The sequence below is a fragment of the Epinephelus fuscoguttatus genome, linkage group LG12 (assembly GCF_011397635.1).
Source record: "Epinephelus fuscoguttatus linkage group LG12, E.fuscoguttatus.final_Chr_v1".
Lineage (NCBI taxonomy): Eukaryota > Metazoa > Chordata > Actinopteri > Perciformes > Serranidae > Epinephelus > Epinephelus fuscoguttatus.
The window spans coordinates 14670978-14687717 of NC_064763.1; the positions used below are offsets into that span (position 1 = coordinate 14670978).

At 41.9% G+C, this 16740-nt stretch overlaps 1 protein-coding gene across 1 annotated transcript; it reads left to right on the forward strand.

Moving 5' to 3' along the window:
* Nucleotides 1-348: 348 nt before the first annotated feature.
* On the forward strand, nucleotides 349-15067 carry LOC125898970 (ubiquitin carboxyl-terminal hydrolase 2-like). The gene is made up of 12 exons (XM_049593077.1): nucleotides 349-741; nucleotides 7277-7324; nucleotides 7436-7559; nucleotides 8660-8771; nucleotides 9137-9247; nucleotides 9875-9939; nucleotides 10040-10143; nucleotides 10342-10422; nucleotides 10539-10617; nucleotides 11760-11867; nucleotides 11979-12099; nucleotides 12375-15067. Exons 1-12 carry the CDS (start codon nucleotides 589-591, stop codon nucleotides 12478-12480), a joined length of 1212 nt encoding a protein of 403 aa, XP_049449034.1. The 5' UTR covers nucleotides 349-588; the 3' UTR covers nucleotides 12481-15067.
* Nucleotides 15068-16740: the final 1673 nt, after the last annotated feature.

Genomic DNA, 16740 nt, shown 5'->3' on the forward strand with positions numbered 1-16740 from the left:
CACCTGCTGCTCCATGCAGAACAACCCCCATGATGTGTTTTAAAGCATCACTTTATTATTGATTAATTTCATTATTTAATAATAATAACAATAATGATAATAATAAATTATTTTCGCGATTGATTTATGATTGTATTTGGAGTAGAAATCTACCAGTACTATATTGTTTTCGAACATAATTTGGCTGTGTTAAATAAACAATCTATACTTCCTCTACATATATCTTTCCACATCTTCTTTGTTCCTGTCAATGCACCAAGAGCAGTTTTGATATTTCCCACAGCCCTTGAAGGCAGCGCCGGTCCTCACAGGGTGGGAGGGGGGTGTTTATAACACGCAGTAAAAACTCCAACACACACTCAACTGCGTGTGTTTTCTTCCAGCACAGACAGGTAGTGCACAGGTGCGGGACAGAGACAGAGACACCCACAACCCGCACACACAGCAGGACGACACACAGCCTGACTGCCTATCGATCGATTACTAATTGATTAGTGACTTGAGCCTGTCAGCAGGATCTCACTGTGTCCAGCTGCATTGGATCACACTACCGTCCCGGTGTCGGACACAACATTCAACAGCGCTGCCATGCCTTCTCTGCGACACTCGTACACGGTGACGGTACCGGAGGAGCCGGCCGCTCTCCCCACAGACAAGCCCGAGCTGCGGCGGAAGAGTCCGTCGTTGTCCCGGTCCAAACTGGTGTCCACGTTCATGGGTCTCATCATCAACCAGGCCAAGGTGAGTCCCCCGCCGCTGCACCCCTGCTCCTGTCTGCCTCACCTGTCTCACAGCATCCTCCTCTTCCTCACACCTTTTCATTTGGGAACTTTTTAATGCATGTTTTTTTTCTGTGTGTGCAGAGTTTGTAAAGTTCATATGTACTTGTGTGTGTCATACCAGCAGCCTGTTTTATTGTAAGGTGGCTCAGCCTTGAGAAGAGGGTCTGGGCCCTGCACCCTCGAGAGGAAAGTAGTTTTCAGAAGGGCATTATTTAGCTGATAAGTATGAACACCCAGTCTGAACATTTACAGTGGTATTGTTTTCTTAAATATGTATTTAACTCAGATATTTAAACCTTTGTTCCTTAAAGGGGGACGATTAAACTCAAATATGTTATTTCTATGGTCTAAAAAAGTTCAAAAATATCACTAAATATAACCAACTCTCCCCTAAATCCAAAAACTAGAGTGCCAAAACTCAAATTTGTGATAAAAATCTGAAATATCAAACTGCTCCGAAGACAATGAATGTTATATACAGATACGTCTGAGACTTAAGAGATACACATTCACAAATATTTACTGAATGTTCCAAAGCCATGGAAACAACATATTGAAATTCCTAATCTGGGTGGTGTTCCCCTTTAAGAAGAGGAAAGTGAAAGTTTGTGTCATGTGCCTGTAAGTTTTGTTTTTAATAAAATAGCATGCTGACCAATGTTTCAGGGTATATCTGTGCAAATATGGCAGTAAAACTAAAAACAGTTACTCATATTAAAAAATATTGCAGCAGTGCTTAAGCAGAGAAAAAAATAGCCCCCATGAAATACAGTGTGGACACTTGTGTGCAGCCTCTCAGACAAAATTATGTAATCACAGTCTTTAAATCACCCCCCGGCACAAACTTTGTCCCCTTATGTAACACTATAGAGAGCTTGGTCCAGGTCCGACTCTGACCTTTAAGCCCTTATCTGCCCTTAAGTGGCGAAGGATGGGGGCTGGACGCACACACACACACACACACACACACACCCCTAGGAAGTGGCATGAAACTGATGCTTCCAGTGTGACAACTCAAGTGTGACGTTAGTTGCGTCACAGGAGGGAGCGCTGCGGAGAAGGAATGTATCCAGACTGTCGCCTCATCATCAGCACAGTACATTTTGCTAACACTCAGCCGGCACATGCTTGTGTCCGGAGTGTTTACAGCACTGAGTTTGTTTAAGGTCACAGGCTGCAAGTCTTTGTCCTTGAGGGGGTGTTACTGGTCCTTCAGTGGTGTGCACACGAGTGTTTACAGTGGACGATTGCAGCAACTTTTCTCAGTGTAACTGTAGTTTATAGTGCTTCCAGGTGATGCTGATTGGTCCTCACTTTGGTCCAGACTGAAATATCTCCACAATCATGGGATAGATTGCCATGAAATTCAGTTAAGACATTCATGGTGATGATGGTGACCCTCTGACTTTCTTCGGGCACCATCGTCAGCTTTTCTGTGAACACATTTTTATTTAGATTCTTTGCAAAGTATTACTAATAAATCATATATACATAGGTGCATGTCATTCATATTTCTCCAATTGTTTTACAGATTTCGCAGTTATTGAAACTCCAGAAGAGTTATTAATAAATCTGATAGCTGATCAGCTTATTTTGTGGCCTATAAAATGTCAGAAACTACGAAAAAGTTCCCATCACAATGTCCCAGTAGGCCAATCTGATGTAGTTAAATAGCTTGTTTGGTCCAACCAAGAGTCCGTCATCCGAAAATATTCAGTCTACCATCATTTAAGACCAAGAAAAGCAGCAAGTCCTCACATTTTAGATGCTGAAGCCAGGATAATGTGGCATATTTGCTTGAAAAATGATTTAAAAGATTGAGCTATTATCAAACTGTAGCCAATTTGTGCCCATCAATGCGTATGATATTTGGTTTTACTACCAACTTTCTGCACAGCTGATGGCGTTCCCATCGGTCTCAGCTGCTCTTTGTGTTAAAGTTTCTCTCCACGCTTTGATCAAACCCCTGAAAACGTATCTCAGAATCTAAAAACACTTTTTTTTTTTTCATAAAAAACATCCCTTCATGCCTTAGAATGGCTTGGGTATAACTCCTTTACCTAACTTAGTATTTGCAGATCTGGCAATATGCAAATTAGCCTCACCCTTCAGTCGCTGGCCTGCAGCCCGAACATACCTGCTCACCTACGACTTGGCTTATTTAACACACAAACCTCTGCTTGCAAACAGAAATAGATTTTGGCTTCACAACTTATCAAACAGCTCATATTCTGAAAAGTCAAAGTGAAGGTAAAGCCCAGTTCAGACCAAAGATTCTGACCAGTTGAAACAGGCAGTGTGACACCAGACGTGATCCCAAGGTTCAAAGCAAGAAAACAAGATAACCTACTGGACATGAGCATCTTGGTGTTTCTATTTTTAATGCTAGCATGCTGATATTAGCATTTAGCTTAATCATGTAGTGCGCAAATTTTGGCAGGGTATTGTTGTCTCAAATCAAATATGGCCGTTGTGACGGTCACAAGATTTGACAGCTTTTCTTCTTCTGCTTGGCAAATTGCAACCGAGCTGAGCATTATCGCCAAGATTTGACGAACGATTGTCACTACAACTGCTCGTTTGCCCACTTGTCTTCTTTTTATTGTGTTAAAATTGAACGTGCTTTCATGGCACGTTATGAATGTCTGTCTGACACCGGCTGGCTCTGTCACCAGCTCATCTAGCGAGTCAATGATAACTGAGGCATTGACAGCATCACTTTAGCACATCTCGTACATCAGGGGAAACTTTTCTCACCTCTCCTTAAAAATCTGAAGCTGCTCAATGAGTGAAGGAGCAGTCAGCTGAGACAAGAACATTTCTGTGTCTTCTCAAGCTGTATAAATGTTGGCAGTGATATAAAAATGAACTCCATAACTTAACCTCTGCATAGTTTGTACAGTTTCAGGAGATTACTAATATTTCTGCTTGACTCTGGCACTTTGGTCCTCTCTCAGCCCTGCTGGTATGTAGCAGAGATTTATGTTTATACTGTCTCTGAGGGAGTGGCATGGCTGGCACCGTGCGTGCAGGAGCGTTGCTTCCTTTTCGTCACGTGTCCTACGGCCTTGAGCAGGCATGTAAAGCTGGTTGAGGACATAGCGTTCTCTCCTTTCTCTCTGAAGTCATGCCAACCAGTTGAGAGCGTTGTTGCTCAGAGCACGGAGATTACCTGAACGCATCACTTCCTCGGTTTCTGGACGGGTCTTTTAAATCAGGAGCCGCCTGCTGAGCATGCCGAGCCCCGCTGGTCAGTATTCACAAGAGCAGCGCAGCAGATTGGGACTCAACACCATATGGTCACCTTCAAATGCTGCAGAGAAGAAGGGGAGAAAAAAATCAGAGATTTCAGCCAAGGAGTGCTGTTGATAGTTTATATTGTCACAGTTCTATTTTCAGGGTTGGAAAGCTTTTGGAACAACATGACGGCCATCACGAGGCACCAAACCTCTCCACTGAAAGTCTTGATAACACATAGGATATACAAACCTGTCCATATTTACTTTAAGAGGCTGTATGTGGCTTGGTTAGCTGCGAATCACACCTCATATCTCAAAGTCTGGCAACGGTTACACTGATATCATGCGTTGGCTATGATAGGAGAGGCACACTGGAAAATAAAAGGCAAACACACACCTTTTTCTGGAGAGACATGCTTTTTTTCCTTCCTAGAAATACCAAATGAACAGATACAGCAGACATTTTGAGTAGATTGCAGTAGATATCCATGATCTACGGGTAGCTGACAGTGCTGCTCAGTGTACATATTTGTGCCCCCATGTATGCTTCTGTCAGTGTGTTGCCTGTTGCCTGTTCCTCGACGCTGATATTTCCACATGCAGTTCTTCAGCTGTCAGCAGAGGCATTGATGCATGACGGTGCTGACTGGCACCGGGTGATCACGTTGCAGTGTTACTTTGTTCCCTCATTAAGGATGAGCTACAGGTCACAAGCCAGAGTGTCACCTGTTGATACCAGTGTTGCTAAAGAAAACAATGTCAACAACGGTATTTATCTATTGACAACAATTATTCACATGAGCGGCAGATGTTAGTGTGAGAAATATACTCGCCATGGTCACAGCAAGCTTGACTTAGGGGCCTGCATATTATGCGATGACACCACTGTTGCTTTCTCTGCCGTAATATCAGAATAAATATAGTAAACTCTTACAGTAGCCACCATGATGTCACCCATTGGTCTGTGGATTCCCATTTCAAAGCCTTAAGTCACCATCTTGGATTTTTGGAGTCAGAAGTGACTGTATTTGGACAAGAGGGTGGCGATAACCCTAACACTAGCTGCTAGCTTGGTTAGCACAATGCTTTCACAGTCTATTATTAACTGTGATAATGCTAATGCTAATTTTAGCCAGCAGAAGACAGGCGTAAAACCATTCAAACAAAATGTACTTAAAAAAAACTGAACATCCGACTCCTTTAAGGGTCTTTTAGTTCAACCAAATGCTGAACAAGACTTTTTTAGGTGACCAGAATGTTAAAAATAACTTTCACGACATGAAACAGCACAGAAATAACAGCAGCTACGGCTAAGCCTATACTCCATGCTTACGTTAGCTATCCAACATTGTTGTCTGGGAAGAGACTTGTCATCCGCCTGTCACACAAAGTGGCCACGTTCTTAATTGTGCATAACTTTAAGCCGTAATAAAATGTAAACAGGTGACATATATGAAAATTCGTCCCCGTAAAGTTGTCATTAACATGGAAATTAGTCACAGACACCAAAACTGTTTTTTGTACCAGGCTGTAAACACGTTTTTTTTTTTCTGCTGTAAGTTGAGCCTATGGGGATTGACTTGCTCGTGGAGCCAGCCTCTCTTTTGGCATTTTCCTGACCTGAAACCTAACACTTGTTTTTTGACATGGAGGTTAAAACTAGTCTGAATTTAGTTGAAGTGTAAAAGCATTTTAAATACCTAGGCAGCAACAGGCTGTAAGTGACAGTATGAAGCAGTAGTCCCAGTGACATGTTTAATCACATTTAATTTGTTTTAATCCTGGTGTCTCCACATCTTTTGATCCACAAGTCACGTTTTCTAACTAAAATGATAATCTCATTATCCACTGCAGATCCATTACACCCATAAAGGTTTGATAGATATGACCGAGTTAATCTAAATGCTGTTTGAAGGCATTATTCTGACAAGAGCTAGAGTTTAAGAAAAAGCCAGATGCTTGAGATTGCTCTGTAATTTCTCAGTCATACATCCATCAGCAGATGGCTTTCAGAGCCTTGCATCAGTCAGCCCTACAGATGATTAACACTTCGCTGCCGGTGGCTCCAGATATGTTGTATAACTCGTTGATCCTTGACTCAGGCAGCAATGTGAAGCTCTTCACACAAACAGCACGACACCACGTCGTGTTCTGCAGATTCTCAGTAGAGCTTTTCTCTCCAGGTCTGTGTCACATGCCCGGTGTGATGTCACCGTGGTGTGAGTGGTGGCTACTGGTCAGGACACACTGTGGTATTTCATCTGAGCATGTGGAACAGTAGCTGATATCCACAGCTACAGTGCTGCCAGCAATGTGACCATCAGATGGTGCGCATTGAATAAATGCCAGACGGTCCTTCGAGGCTTTTTCACACTTAAAGAAAGTAACAGGGTTGCTATCATACAGTAGTTACATCATACTGGGAGCGTGTGCAGGCTGATCTGTTGGCGCCCACAGCAGGCTGCACTGACGAGGGAAAGAACAATAAATATCTGTGTGGACACTTTTAGAAAATGACCTCATGTGTCTCTTTAGAATAAGGACATCATTACATAATCATTTGATACGTTAGTATGATTGCATTAACTCACAAAACAACAGCTCAGAAAACAGTCAAACTATATTAGTTATTTTATGGTATGTATGAGTGCTGTATGATTTGTTCCCATTTGGGCCCCCTGTGATGATGTTTGCAATATTATTTTTGCAGCATGTATCAACACTTTTTTCGATTTGTGTGTTGATACATAAAGGATTGGCATACATATTGAGCTTCAGATTTGTAGCACGCTCACATAATCTAATGTGTCCTCATACAGTTCATATGATATCTAACCAATTAGTGCCCTATGAATGGTGTTGTGAGAAAAGCCCTATATCTGTTTGACCAATCCACCACCCCAAGACTTTCGATTTTTTGTGCGACTTTCTTCTTTACTCCCGTCAGTGCAGTGTTCATGTGGTTACAGCCTTCCGATTATGTGGGTTATATACGAACTACTGGCTCACTATTACATAGGTCATAAGAATTCTGGTACAGTCATTTTTGAACCAACAGTGCATGAGAACAGCTTGTATAATATAAAGAACTTTAATCCTTGAATTAATTTGTTATCTACTGTCCAGCTGCCTGTCAGATGTTTCTGCTGTGTCTTTGTCGTGCTGTGTGACACCTTCATTTGTTATCTCTTTAATTTCTAACTCCCCAAAAATGCAGCCGTAAACTAAAAATCTCCTCTCTTTCTATTTGAATAGCACAAAGGTCCTCAAGGCCTGGTGGGACTGAGGAACCTGGGCAACACAGTAAGTGCTTTCTATTCACTTTGTGGTGTAATCGTACAGCATGCTGCACTTTGACCTGCTGATTCTGGAGCCTCATTTAATCAATTTTTTGCGTTTTATGCGATTTTCCAGTGTTTCATGAACTCCATCTTACAATGCCTGAGTAACACTCCCGAGCTGAGGGATTACTGCCTGAGAAACGTCCATCGCACAGACCTCAACAACAACTGCATGACGAACGCCGCTCTCATGGAAGGTAGGGGAGAGACGTGACAACACATGTAAACATAACGAGGAATACTGTAGAACTGTGCCATGACTTGTCAGTGATGAGTCACTTTATGGCTCGGCAGTAGGTCGTATATTGTCAGTTTATATGTACTTCATAATCCTGAAACTACATGTTGCTATGCTGCACTGCTAAAAATATGACGACTAAACCATCATCACTTGGCGTGGGAAGAATGACCACACCGAAGTGACAAAACTGCAATCAGATCATACAGAACTGAGATTATAAGTTTCAGCAGAATTAGAATTGTGCTGGCACAAAATGAAAGGGACTGTTGTCCTCCTGCAGGGCTTTTTAGAGGGTGTGTTTGTGCAGCATGTTCTTACAGGTCACTGACTCCAGTGTTTGCATATCCTAATTAAATCCTACTTTTCCAAAGCTCAGTACAAAAGGCCATATGTTGTGTGTCTCTGTGATTCGTACAAAAAAGTTACCTCAGCTAGTTTTTATTTAGTTTAGTGTTTTTTGCAATTAACTTATGCAACAAAATATTCTCAACTCAAGGTCCCACTTCTTAGCTGTTCCAGAGCTTTCAACCACAATCAATCAGTCTCAGTTGACTCTTTATCAGTGCACAGAACTGGCTCAGGTGTCCTCAGGTGACCTACCTCAACTGTGTTACATCACTCTTACACCATGACACCTGAGCCAGCTCCATTAGCTGATGAAGACCTTAAGATGTAGTTAAGTGGACATTGAGCTGAAGGCAGGTATGCCCTTTGATGCCTTTTAAATAATCATTTTAAGTTAGGATAAGATGAAACATTTATTTTCGTACAAATAAGTACAAATTTCCCACGAGTTCAGGCTTCAGGTTTGCGGCACAGTTTGATGTAAAGAAATGCCCTGGTCAAGGTCAAAGCTTTGCATCTTAAGCTAAAGACCACAGATTCTCTTAAAACCCCGTTTGTGACTTTGGAGCAAAACGCTGATTCTGAGGAAAGAAATTCTGCGTGTAAGAGGATCCAGTCTGTGTCATCATTTTATCAGTAAAATCTTTACCTTTAAATTTTGGTGTTGCATTATCGTGGTCTCATTTTCTGTCTGTCTTTCCTTCTCCTCAGAGTTTGCCAAGCTGACTCAGAGCCTGTGGACGACTGTGAACAACGAGGCCATCAGTCCCTCTGACTTCAGGAGCCAGATCCAGAGATACGCTCCCAAATTTGTGGGCTGCAAGTGAGTCTCCCCATCCTCCTGCCTGCAAGCAGATTGTTTCATTCAGTCTCGTTCAAGAATTATAGCTGATTTCAGAGTAAACAAAGTAGAACAAAGAACTCCTGCACTTGAAATTAAAAGAGATTTATTGGTAACAAGGTTTGGTACAGAGATTTTGATCAGGGTGCTTTACCTGATTAAAATGACAAAGGCCTCTTCACCCAAACATTGTTCCCACTAAATCTCTTATAATTGCAAGTGTAGCAGACGGTGTGCTCTTTGTTCTACTATAGTCGGCCCAGGGTCTTCTCCGACACCTCTCAACTCATGCAGGCAAAAGTTTTGCTTTTCAACTAACAGAAAGTAACAAGCTTTTGTCTCTGCAGTCAGCAGGACGCCCAGGAGTTCCTGCGTTTCCTACTGGACGGCCTCCATAACGAGGTGAACAGAGTGACAGTGCGACCGAAGGTGTCTGTCGAGGACTTTGACCACCTCTCGTAAGTCAGCACTTAACCCCACCTCTCACCTCTGCTCCCAATAAGTCACCCATAACCTGCCCTGTCGCTGACCTCTGCCAGTAAACCGAGCTGCATACCTGAGAGGTGGGAATAAGCTGTGTAATCATTTATAATTATAACGTAATTAATTACTCAAGATTTTGCAGTTAGTGGCCATTTCTGAACCTCATACCTTTCCACAGAGAAAACATTACCCCATGTATGTTAAATATTCATAATAGTCATTTTCATACTGAAATAAGTGGAATTCCAACCCTGAGAAAGGAACTTTGTGGTGTCTTAAAGGGACAGTTCATACGATAAAAACATTGTGATATAATTTTCAGGACATATCGCCCAGCCCTAGTTACCGGGTCATGATTTCTGGAAAGAGACATTGCTGTTGCTCATTTTTTCAAGTGTATTTATTTGGCACTACAAGCCAAGTGCCATCTAATTCCATTGTACTCAAGAGAAGGCAGACATCTCTATGGCCGATAATTCTAACACTCTGCAACTCAAACCAAAATTGGGGTGAAATGTCCCTTTTAAAGTGGCTTGCATCTGAGAAAAACTTTACATTGGATTTTTATTTAAAATAATTGACTTGTTTGACTTCATTCACAGGGACGATGAAAAAGGGAAGCGGATGTGGAACATGTACTTGGAGAGAGAAGACAGCAAAGTAGTGGGTAAGAGATTTACCTTGTTTGGTTACTTTACTACCTTCAACCATCCTTGAATTAAGATGCATATTGAATATAATTCTCCATCTCTTCATTCTGCCTTAAGATCTGTTTGTTGGTCAGCTGAAGAGCTCTGTGACCTGCACCGTCTGTGGCTTCCGCTCCACTGTGTTTGATCCATTCTGGGACCTATCCATACCTGTTGCACAGGTCAGAACACACACATATAAGCCCCCGTATCTAGGGTCTAGGTACCATTTCAGAAGGGTTACTTTTGGTTTCAAAGTTACCATGTCATACTTTGATGGTAGACAGACAAAACGGCCAGTGTCGTCATGCTGTGACATATAGTATACTATAAATATAATGTAGCTGTTTCCTGATCGGACATGTTCTGTGTCTCCACAGAAGAGCACAGGCGAAGTGACTCTCAAAGACTGCTTGAGGCTCTTTACAAAAGAAGATGTATTGGACGGAGAAGAGAGACCGGTAAGAGGCCTCGCTGAACACAACCCCCTCCACGTTCCTTTGTGAAGATGATATATGGGTTTTACAGCTGCACTATCTCACCGCCCTCTCCGCGGTTTTATCCCTTTCTCTCTCAGACGTGCAACAGATGCAAAACCAGAAGGAAATGCACCAAAAGATTCAGCATTCAGAAGTTCCCTCAGATCCTCGTGCTTCGTATCCTTTCCTCTCAGCTTTGTGCCATTTGTTTAAAGATTACAGCATGAACGTACACATGTAAGTGACAGCAGTGATACACCAGAAATATATGGCTGACTGCTTTCAGGGTTCAGAGTATTATATTGATAAGATAAAGTGTAGGCGGGTCATTCCATGGAAACTGTTGGACCTTGGATTTCTTAGATTTTTTATCATAACCAAATGTAGAACTGTGTTTTTTGATAGCATGAAGAATATGTTAGACCTGCAAGATAAGGCACTTGTTTATGCCTCCAGGCTGTCAAGAGCTGTAGCCAGAGGTGTTATGTTTTCAGTTTATCCATTCGTTCGCCTATCCATCTCATGAACATGATATCTCAAGAACGCCTGGAGGGAATTTCTTTAAATTTGGCACAAATGTCCACTTGGACCCAACAATGAACTGATTATATTTTGTTGGTCAAAGGACAAGGTCACTGTGACCTCATCAGTCACTGTGACCTCATCGGTCTCATTCCTGTGAACGCAATATCTTAAGAACACCTTGAGTAAACTTGGTGAAATTTGGCCCACATGTTCACTTTGAATCATGGATGAACTGATCACAATTTGGTGGTCAAAGGTCATTGTGCCTGTCGCAGTCTGGTGAACACAATATCTCAAGAACACCTTGAGGGAGTTTCCTCAAATTTGGCACAATTGTCCACATGGACTTAAGAATGAACTGATTAGATTTTGGTGGTCAAAGGTCGAAGGTCTCTGTGACCTCATAAAACATGTTTTGGCCATAACTCAAGAATTCATTCGCTACTTATGACAAAATTTCACACAATTGTCCAACAGGATAAAACGATAAAGTGATTACATGTTACATCCAAAGGTCATTCGATCAGATACTGAATTGGTGACACTAATGTGTCCACCTTGAAAGTGTGCTGATTGTATAGATTGTCTGTATGATGGGGTGGTTGCAGTATGTTGTGCTCAACAGAGAAGATTTTGACAGAAAAATGTTCTAAAAGAAAATCAAAACTCACTACCATTGAAATTTGTCTTCTCCAGACTCTTAAAATGTGTCATCGCTTCTTAGTGATGTCACTTAAAGCACATCAATGTTATTTTGAGCTTCTGTCGATTCCTTGACTCCGTGTTCCTCTCAGACCTGAAGCGTTTTTCAGACTCCAACATCCGAACCAGCAAACTTTCCACGTACGTCAACTTCCCTCTCAAAGAGCTGGACCTGCGGGAGTTTGCCTCAGAGAGTGGTGGTAAGTATTCGCTGAAGGTGACGCACGCTGTCACCAGAGGAGGACATTTCATGCTTCATCCAAGGTCGGCTGGATCGTCTTGTTGACTGACAGTGTTGTGTCTCCCTGCAGAGCGCGCTGTGTATAACCTGTACGCAGTATCCAACCACACGGGAAACACTTTGGGAGGCCATTACACAGCCTACTGCAAGAACCCGACGCTAGGAGAGTGGTACAACTACAACGACGCCAGGTATCACCTCTCACATCTACGTGTATATCATCATGTTACTCTTATCACATTGGCAGAAAGCTGTGCAATTGAATTGTATTGACTGCAGCTGCTGTCAAATGGAAATGACCTCATTCTAGCTGCATACAGGTGTCCAATTTTTGGCAAATGTGCACATTAGGTATATGCATGTAAGTGCCTGTGTGTGCCTGCGGTTGTTCAGAGATCAGATCAGAGAAAAATGCTCTGTGATATTTTGTGTACTACCTACAGTATGTACTGTGTGTCCTGTGCAGGGTGAGTCCAGTGTCCTCCAGTCAGGTTCGCAGCAGCAACGCCTACGTCCTCTTCTACGAGCTGGCCCCCACCCCACACAGCAAATATCAGACGTGTCGACTCTGACGCCGTGGAGGAGTTGACAAGCTGCACTGAACTGCTCTCAAGAATGGAGTCAGACACTGCCTGCTGCGAGGGAGCTCCTCCTGGTGGAGAGAGTCCTGCCATTACAGACTGTGAATATGGAGCACAAAGACAGAGAACAAAACGCCATCTGACCTTCCACTCAGTGTGTTTTTGAGAAAAGGGTGGATGTGAAAGCACATTCGAACTAAAGGATGTCAAGCTGAGCTCACAAGTTGAATGGAACTTAAGTGACACTGGGAAAATACTGTTAAAAGGGTGTGGAAATTCAGCTCAAGAGGCAGCTGTTAGTCCAATTAAAATGCCTTTTTGGACATCAAGAAGACCACCTTCACTCTAAGAAAAGACATTTTACAGCTGTGCCTGGACCTGAATCTACACCCACTTAGTGGATTTTTTTTTTCTTTTTTAATGTACTTTGAACATGGACTATTAACCTTAAGGACATTACTGTGTGATGACATTGCAGAGATTTGCCTGACATAGCAACTGCAAGACCTAATTTATTCTATTTAACATAATGCCAGTAACTGAAAGCGCATACTGTATATGTCATTGAACAAAGCCTTATGGTTTCCTCTTAGAACAGTGGAAATCCACTACTGGAGTGAGGATGTTTTATGTCAGAGCACATATTATTTTTGTACAGTATTTATGGACAGCACAGTGAATGTAACTGTACTGTGGGAAAGCCAGACATACCAAAGCAGCTGTATAAAAATGCATCAGCAAGACTTCTTTCAGCAATAATGCTGCTGATTTTACATCCAAGTCAATTCAGAGAATGATTAGAATTTAAATAACTCATCATGAAGATCTGGCATGAGAGGGTAATACCCACAGACCTCAGAGATGTCATCCTTTGTAAAAAGTGAGGCATGACAGAGTGTGGAAACTACAGGGGCGTCTCACTCCTGTCCCCAACTGGGAAGATTATTGCCCACATTTCTTTCATGAGACTCCTCCCATTATCAGAAGAAGTCGTCCCTGAATCATAGTGCAGTTTCCGTCCTGCCTGTGGTACAACTGACCTGATCCTCCAAGCTAGACAGTTACAAAAAAATGAAAGGAAACAAAACCAACCAATAGAACTGGCCTCCATCGACCTTACCTAAGCATTCAACTGCTGCTCAACTCTTTTGAGACCAAGATCTTTCACATATCCATCGTGTGCTGCAGTATGCAGACGATAACATCATTATAGTCCACACATTTAAAGATCTTCAGTGCATACTTTATTCCTTTACCTGGGCGTACTAACTCCTTGGTCTGGCCATGAACATCATGCAGATCTCCATCAGTTCCCACCAGACTCCTCCGCAACAATACCAAGCGACAGTAGCTCCTTTTACACCACCTGTTCAAGGTGGGAATGTTGCTCCATTATTGCGCATTGTCATTCAGTCCCAGAATGCGGGGAAGGAGTTGTCTGGCCTTTAAGCCGGCAGCAAAGGTAGTAACAGCAGAACCCTGGAATGCTTTCTAAAATTATAGAGTGGGGCTGCATTATGCTTGCATTTTTTGGTTCTGTGTAAAAAAGCAAAGCCAACATAGTAAAGGGTTTTCCTTGCCTCCCAGTCATGGGATCTCTGTAAAAAAAAAAAAAAAAAAAAAAAGAAAAGAAAAAAAAAGTGTGAACCTTGAAAATGTGGACCAGGTCCTCTACCTTGGAAGTCACCTCTTCTCATGAGCAGACATTGGCCATGAGGTACACCAGCACATCTGCTGTGCCAGTGGGGCTGTTGCAAAGCTCCATAGAAGAGTATTTGAAAGCTCTGACTTGCTTGTAAAGGTCTACAAAGCAGTTATCTTGCCCACTCTTTTATACGGTGACATCTGGAGTAAGCATATAAGAGTCGTGAGAGACATTAAGTCCTACCACCAGAGATGCCTACAAAAACTCTTGCGCATCAGCTGGAAGGAGAAGCACACTAATGTCAGTGTTCATTAGTAGGCAACCATTGACAGAATTGCCACCAACATTATTTGACACCAGACAAGATGGACAGGCCATGTAATATTGGACACACGCCTCCAGAAACTGGTCCTATAACTCACAACTAAATGTTGGCCAACAAACATCCCAAGGTCAGAAAAGGCGTTTCAAGAACAACATTTTGATCAGCCTCAAAAATCACATAAACAGATCAAACTATCTGGACAGATTATGCTAAAAACAGAACCCCATGAACAGTTTACGTGAAGGAGCCACATTCCATCAAGACAATCTCCGAAATGCTGCCAGAGTTGAGCAGCAGCAAAAGAAGAGTCCCCACCAAAAAGACTCTCCACATTCCACTTCCAGCACCTCACATCAATGCCCACACTGCAAGAAAGTTTGTGGCTGTGGTTGTTGAATTGTTCTCATCAGCCATTTGAGACCTACAAAATGGATGCCCCAGGGGGACTATCATGAGCGACCGCCAATGATGAGGACTGTGGGAAAGCCAGACTTACCAAAGCTGCTGTATAAAATGCATCAACAATACTTTCCCAGCAATAATGTTGCTGACTTGACATGTAAGTCAGTTCAAGAGTATATGAATGAATAAAATTACATGTTAACTTACTCTGCATCATGTGTTTATTACTTTATTTAACCATTATGTATCCAGCCAGCCAAATAAAAGTTCAGGAGGAGTTTATGAGGTAAAAATATTAAATATAAATAAAAACACAGCTAATTCAGAGACAATTTGTTTCAAGACTACAATAAATTAAACACAAACTACTGATCACTTTTAACTTGTTAAAAGCAATATTAATTGTTTTTTTTTTTTGGCCACCTGGGGGCAGCAGAACAAACTGTTAACACAACATTTGACATATGGTTTTAAATGGTTACCTGCGAATATATCCAGCAGACATGAAGCAACAATAACATTTGTACAGTCATGTTTCTGGCCTCATGATGGAGTTTAATTCCTGTATTTGCTCTCCTTTTAGCTCTGTTTTTGGTCTCAACCACCTCCTGAGAAAAATATCTGGCTCTTTAGTGGCTGAATGCTCCATTATGTTCACCTTAATTTTGTTTGGTATTTGCTGCTGAGAAGATATTGTACACTTTGTGAAAGGATTTTTTCGTCCATCAAATGACCATTTGTATATCAGTTACTCTCCCTGTGTTATGTTGTTTTCCTCGCCTGCCTCAATGGTGAACAAGGAATCCAAAAACGGCAAACATTCTTGGTTAACTGAAATAAAGGGGGTCAAACCATATCAAAACTTCTATATGAGTAGCACACACAGGTAGCCAGGTGTATTCTAACTCAAGATGCTTGTGTATTCCATTGAAGTGCGCAGGGGCGTTACTTATCTGTTTATTCCATGTTTTAAATAGTAAAGTTTTAGCAAAATGCTGAGCAGTACTGAGCACATGACAAATGACTTTTGGATTACACTGCATGAGTTGTGTTAGAGCTTGTAAACAGATGTTTTGATATAGTTTTGCCGTTGTTAAACACAGACCCCTACAACTTCAGTTCATCAAGAATGTTCGCCCTTTTTGGATTCTTCGTTCACTCAGTACGTTTACATGATACTTGAAAAAAAACGAATTATTGCCTTAATCCGACTACAGCTGGACAACTGAAGTGCATGTAAACGCGATACTCCGACTACTATCGAAGTTCTCCAACTCCGATTAAGACACCCAGATAATGCGACTGGAATTCGATTTTCTCCTTAATCAGAGTTAAACTAGACAATGCATGTGTGCATGCTCCACACACCCCGCACTGGCGTATGACCCCGGAACAGACAAGACATGCTATTGTTGTAGCCCTCCAACAGCATACAACGTTCTAGTCTGCCTCTCAAAATCACCATGACCACGAGGGATAGCGTGCACCTTATCTGCACAATCAGTAACGCGTACAATACATACGAGATGAACAAAGCTGTACGATTATCCATCTTGCTGTTGTTCGAAAATGCCGGTCTGCCGCCTGACTCCAGTTGTTTATTATTAAGTGACGTAATAGGACACCCGGAAACCGAAATCTGATAGGACGCCAAAATCGAATTTTGAGCATAGCTCGATTAAGCTGTGCATGTAAACGTACTGACTGTGTATGTGTGTATGTGTGTATGTGTGTATATATATATATATATATATATATATATATATATATATATATATATGGTTGTTTTGTGGGTGAAGTATACCTTTCATCAGAGCTGCCTGCTGTGGCTTGAAATGAGGTTAATTGGAACATAGTTGTGGACTGAAAATTTAAAACC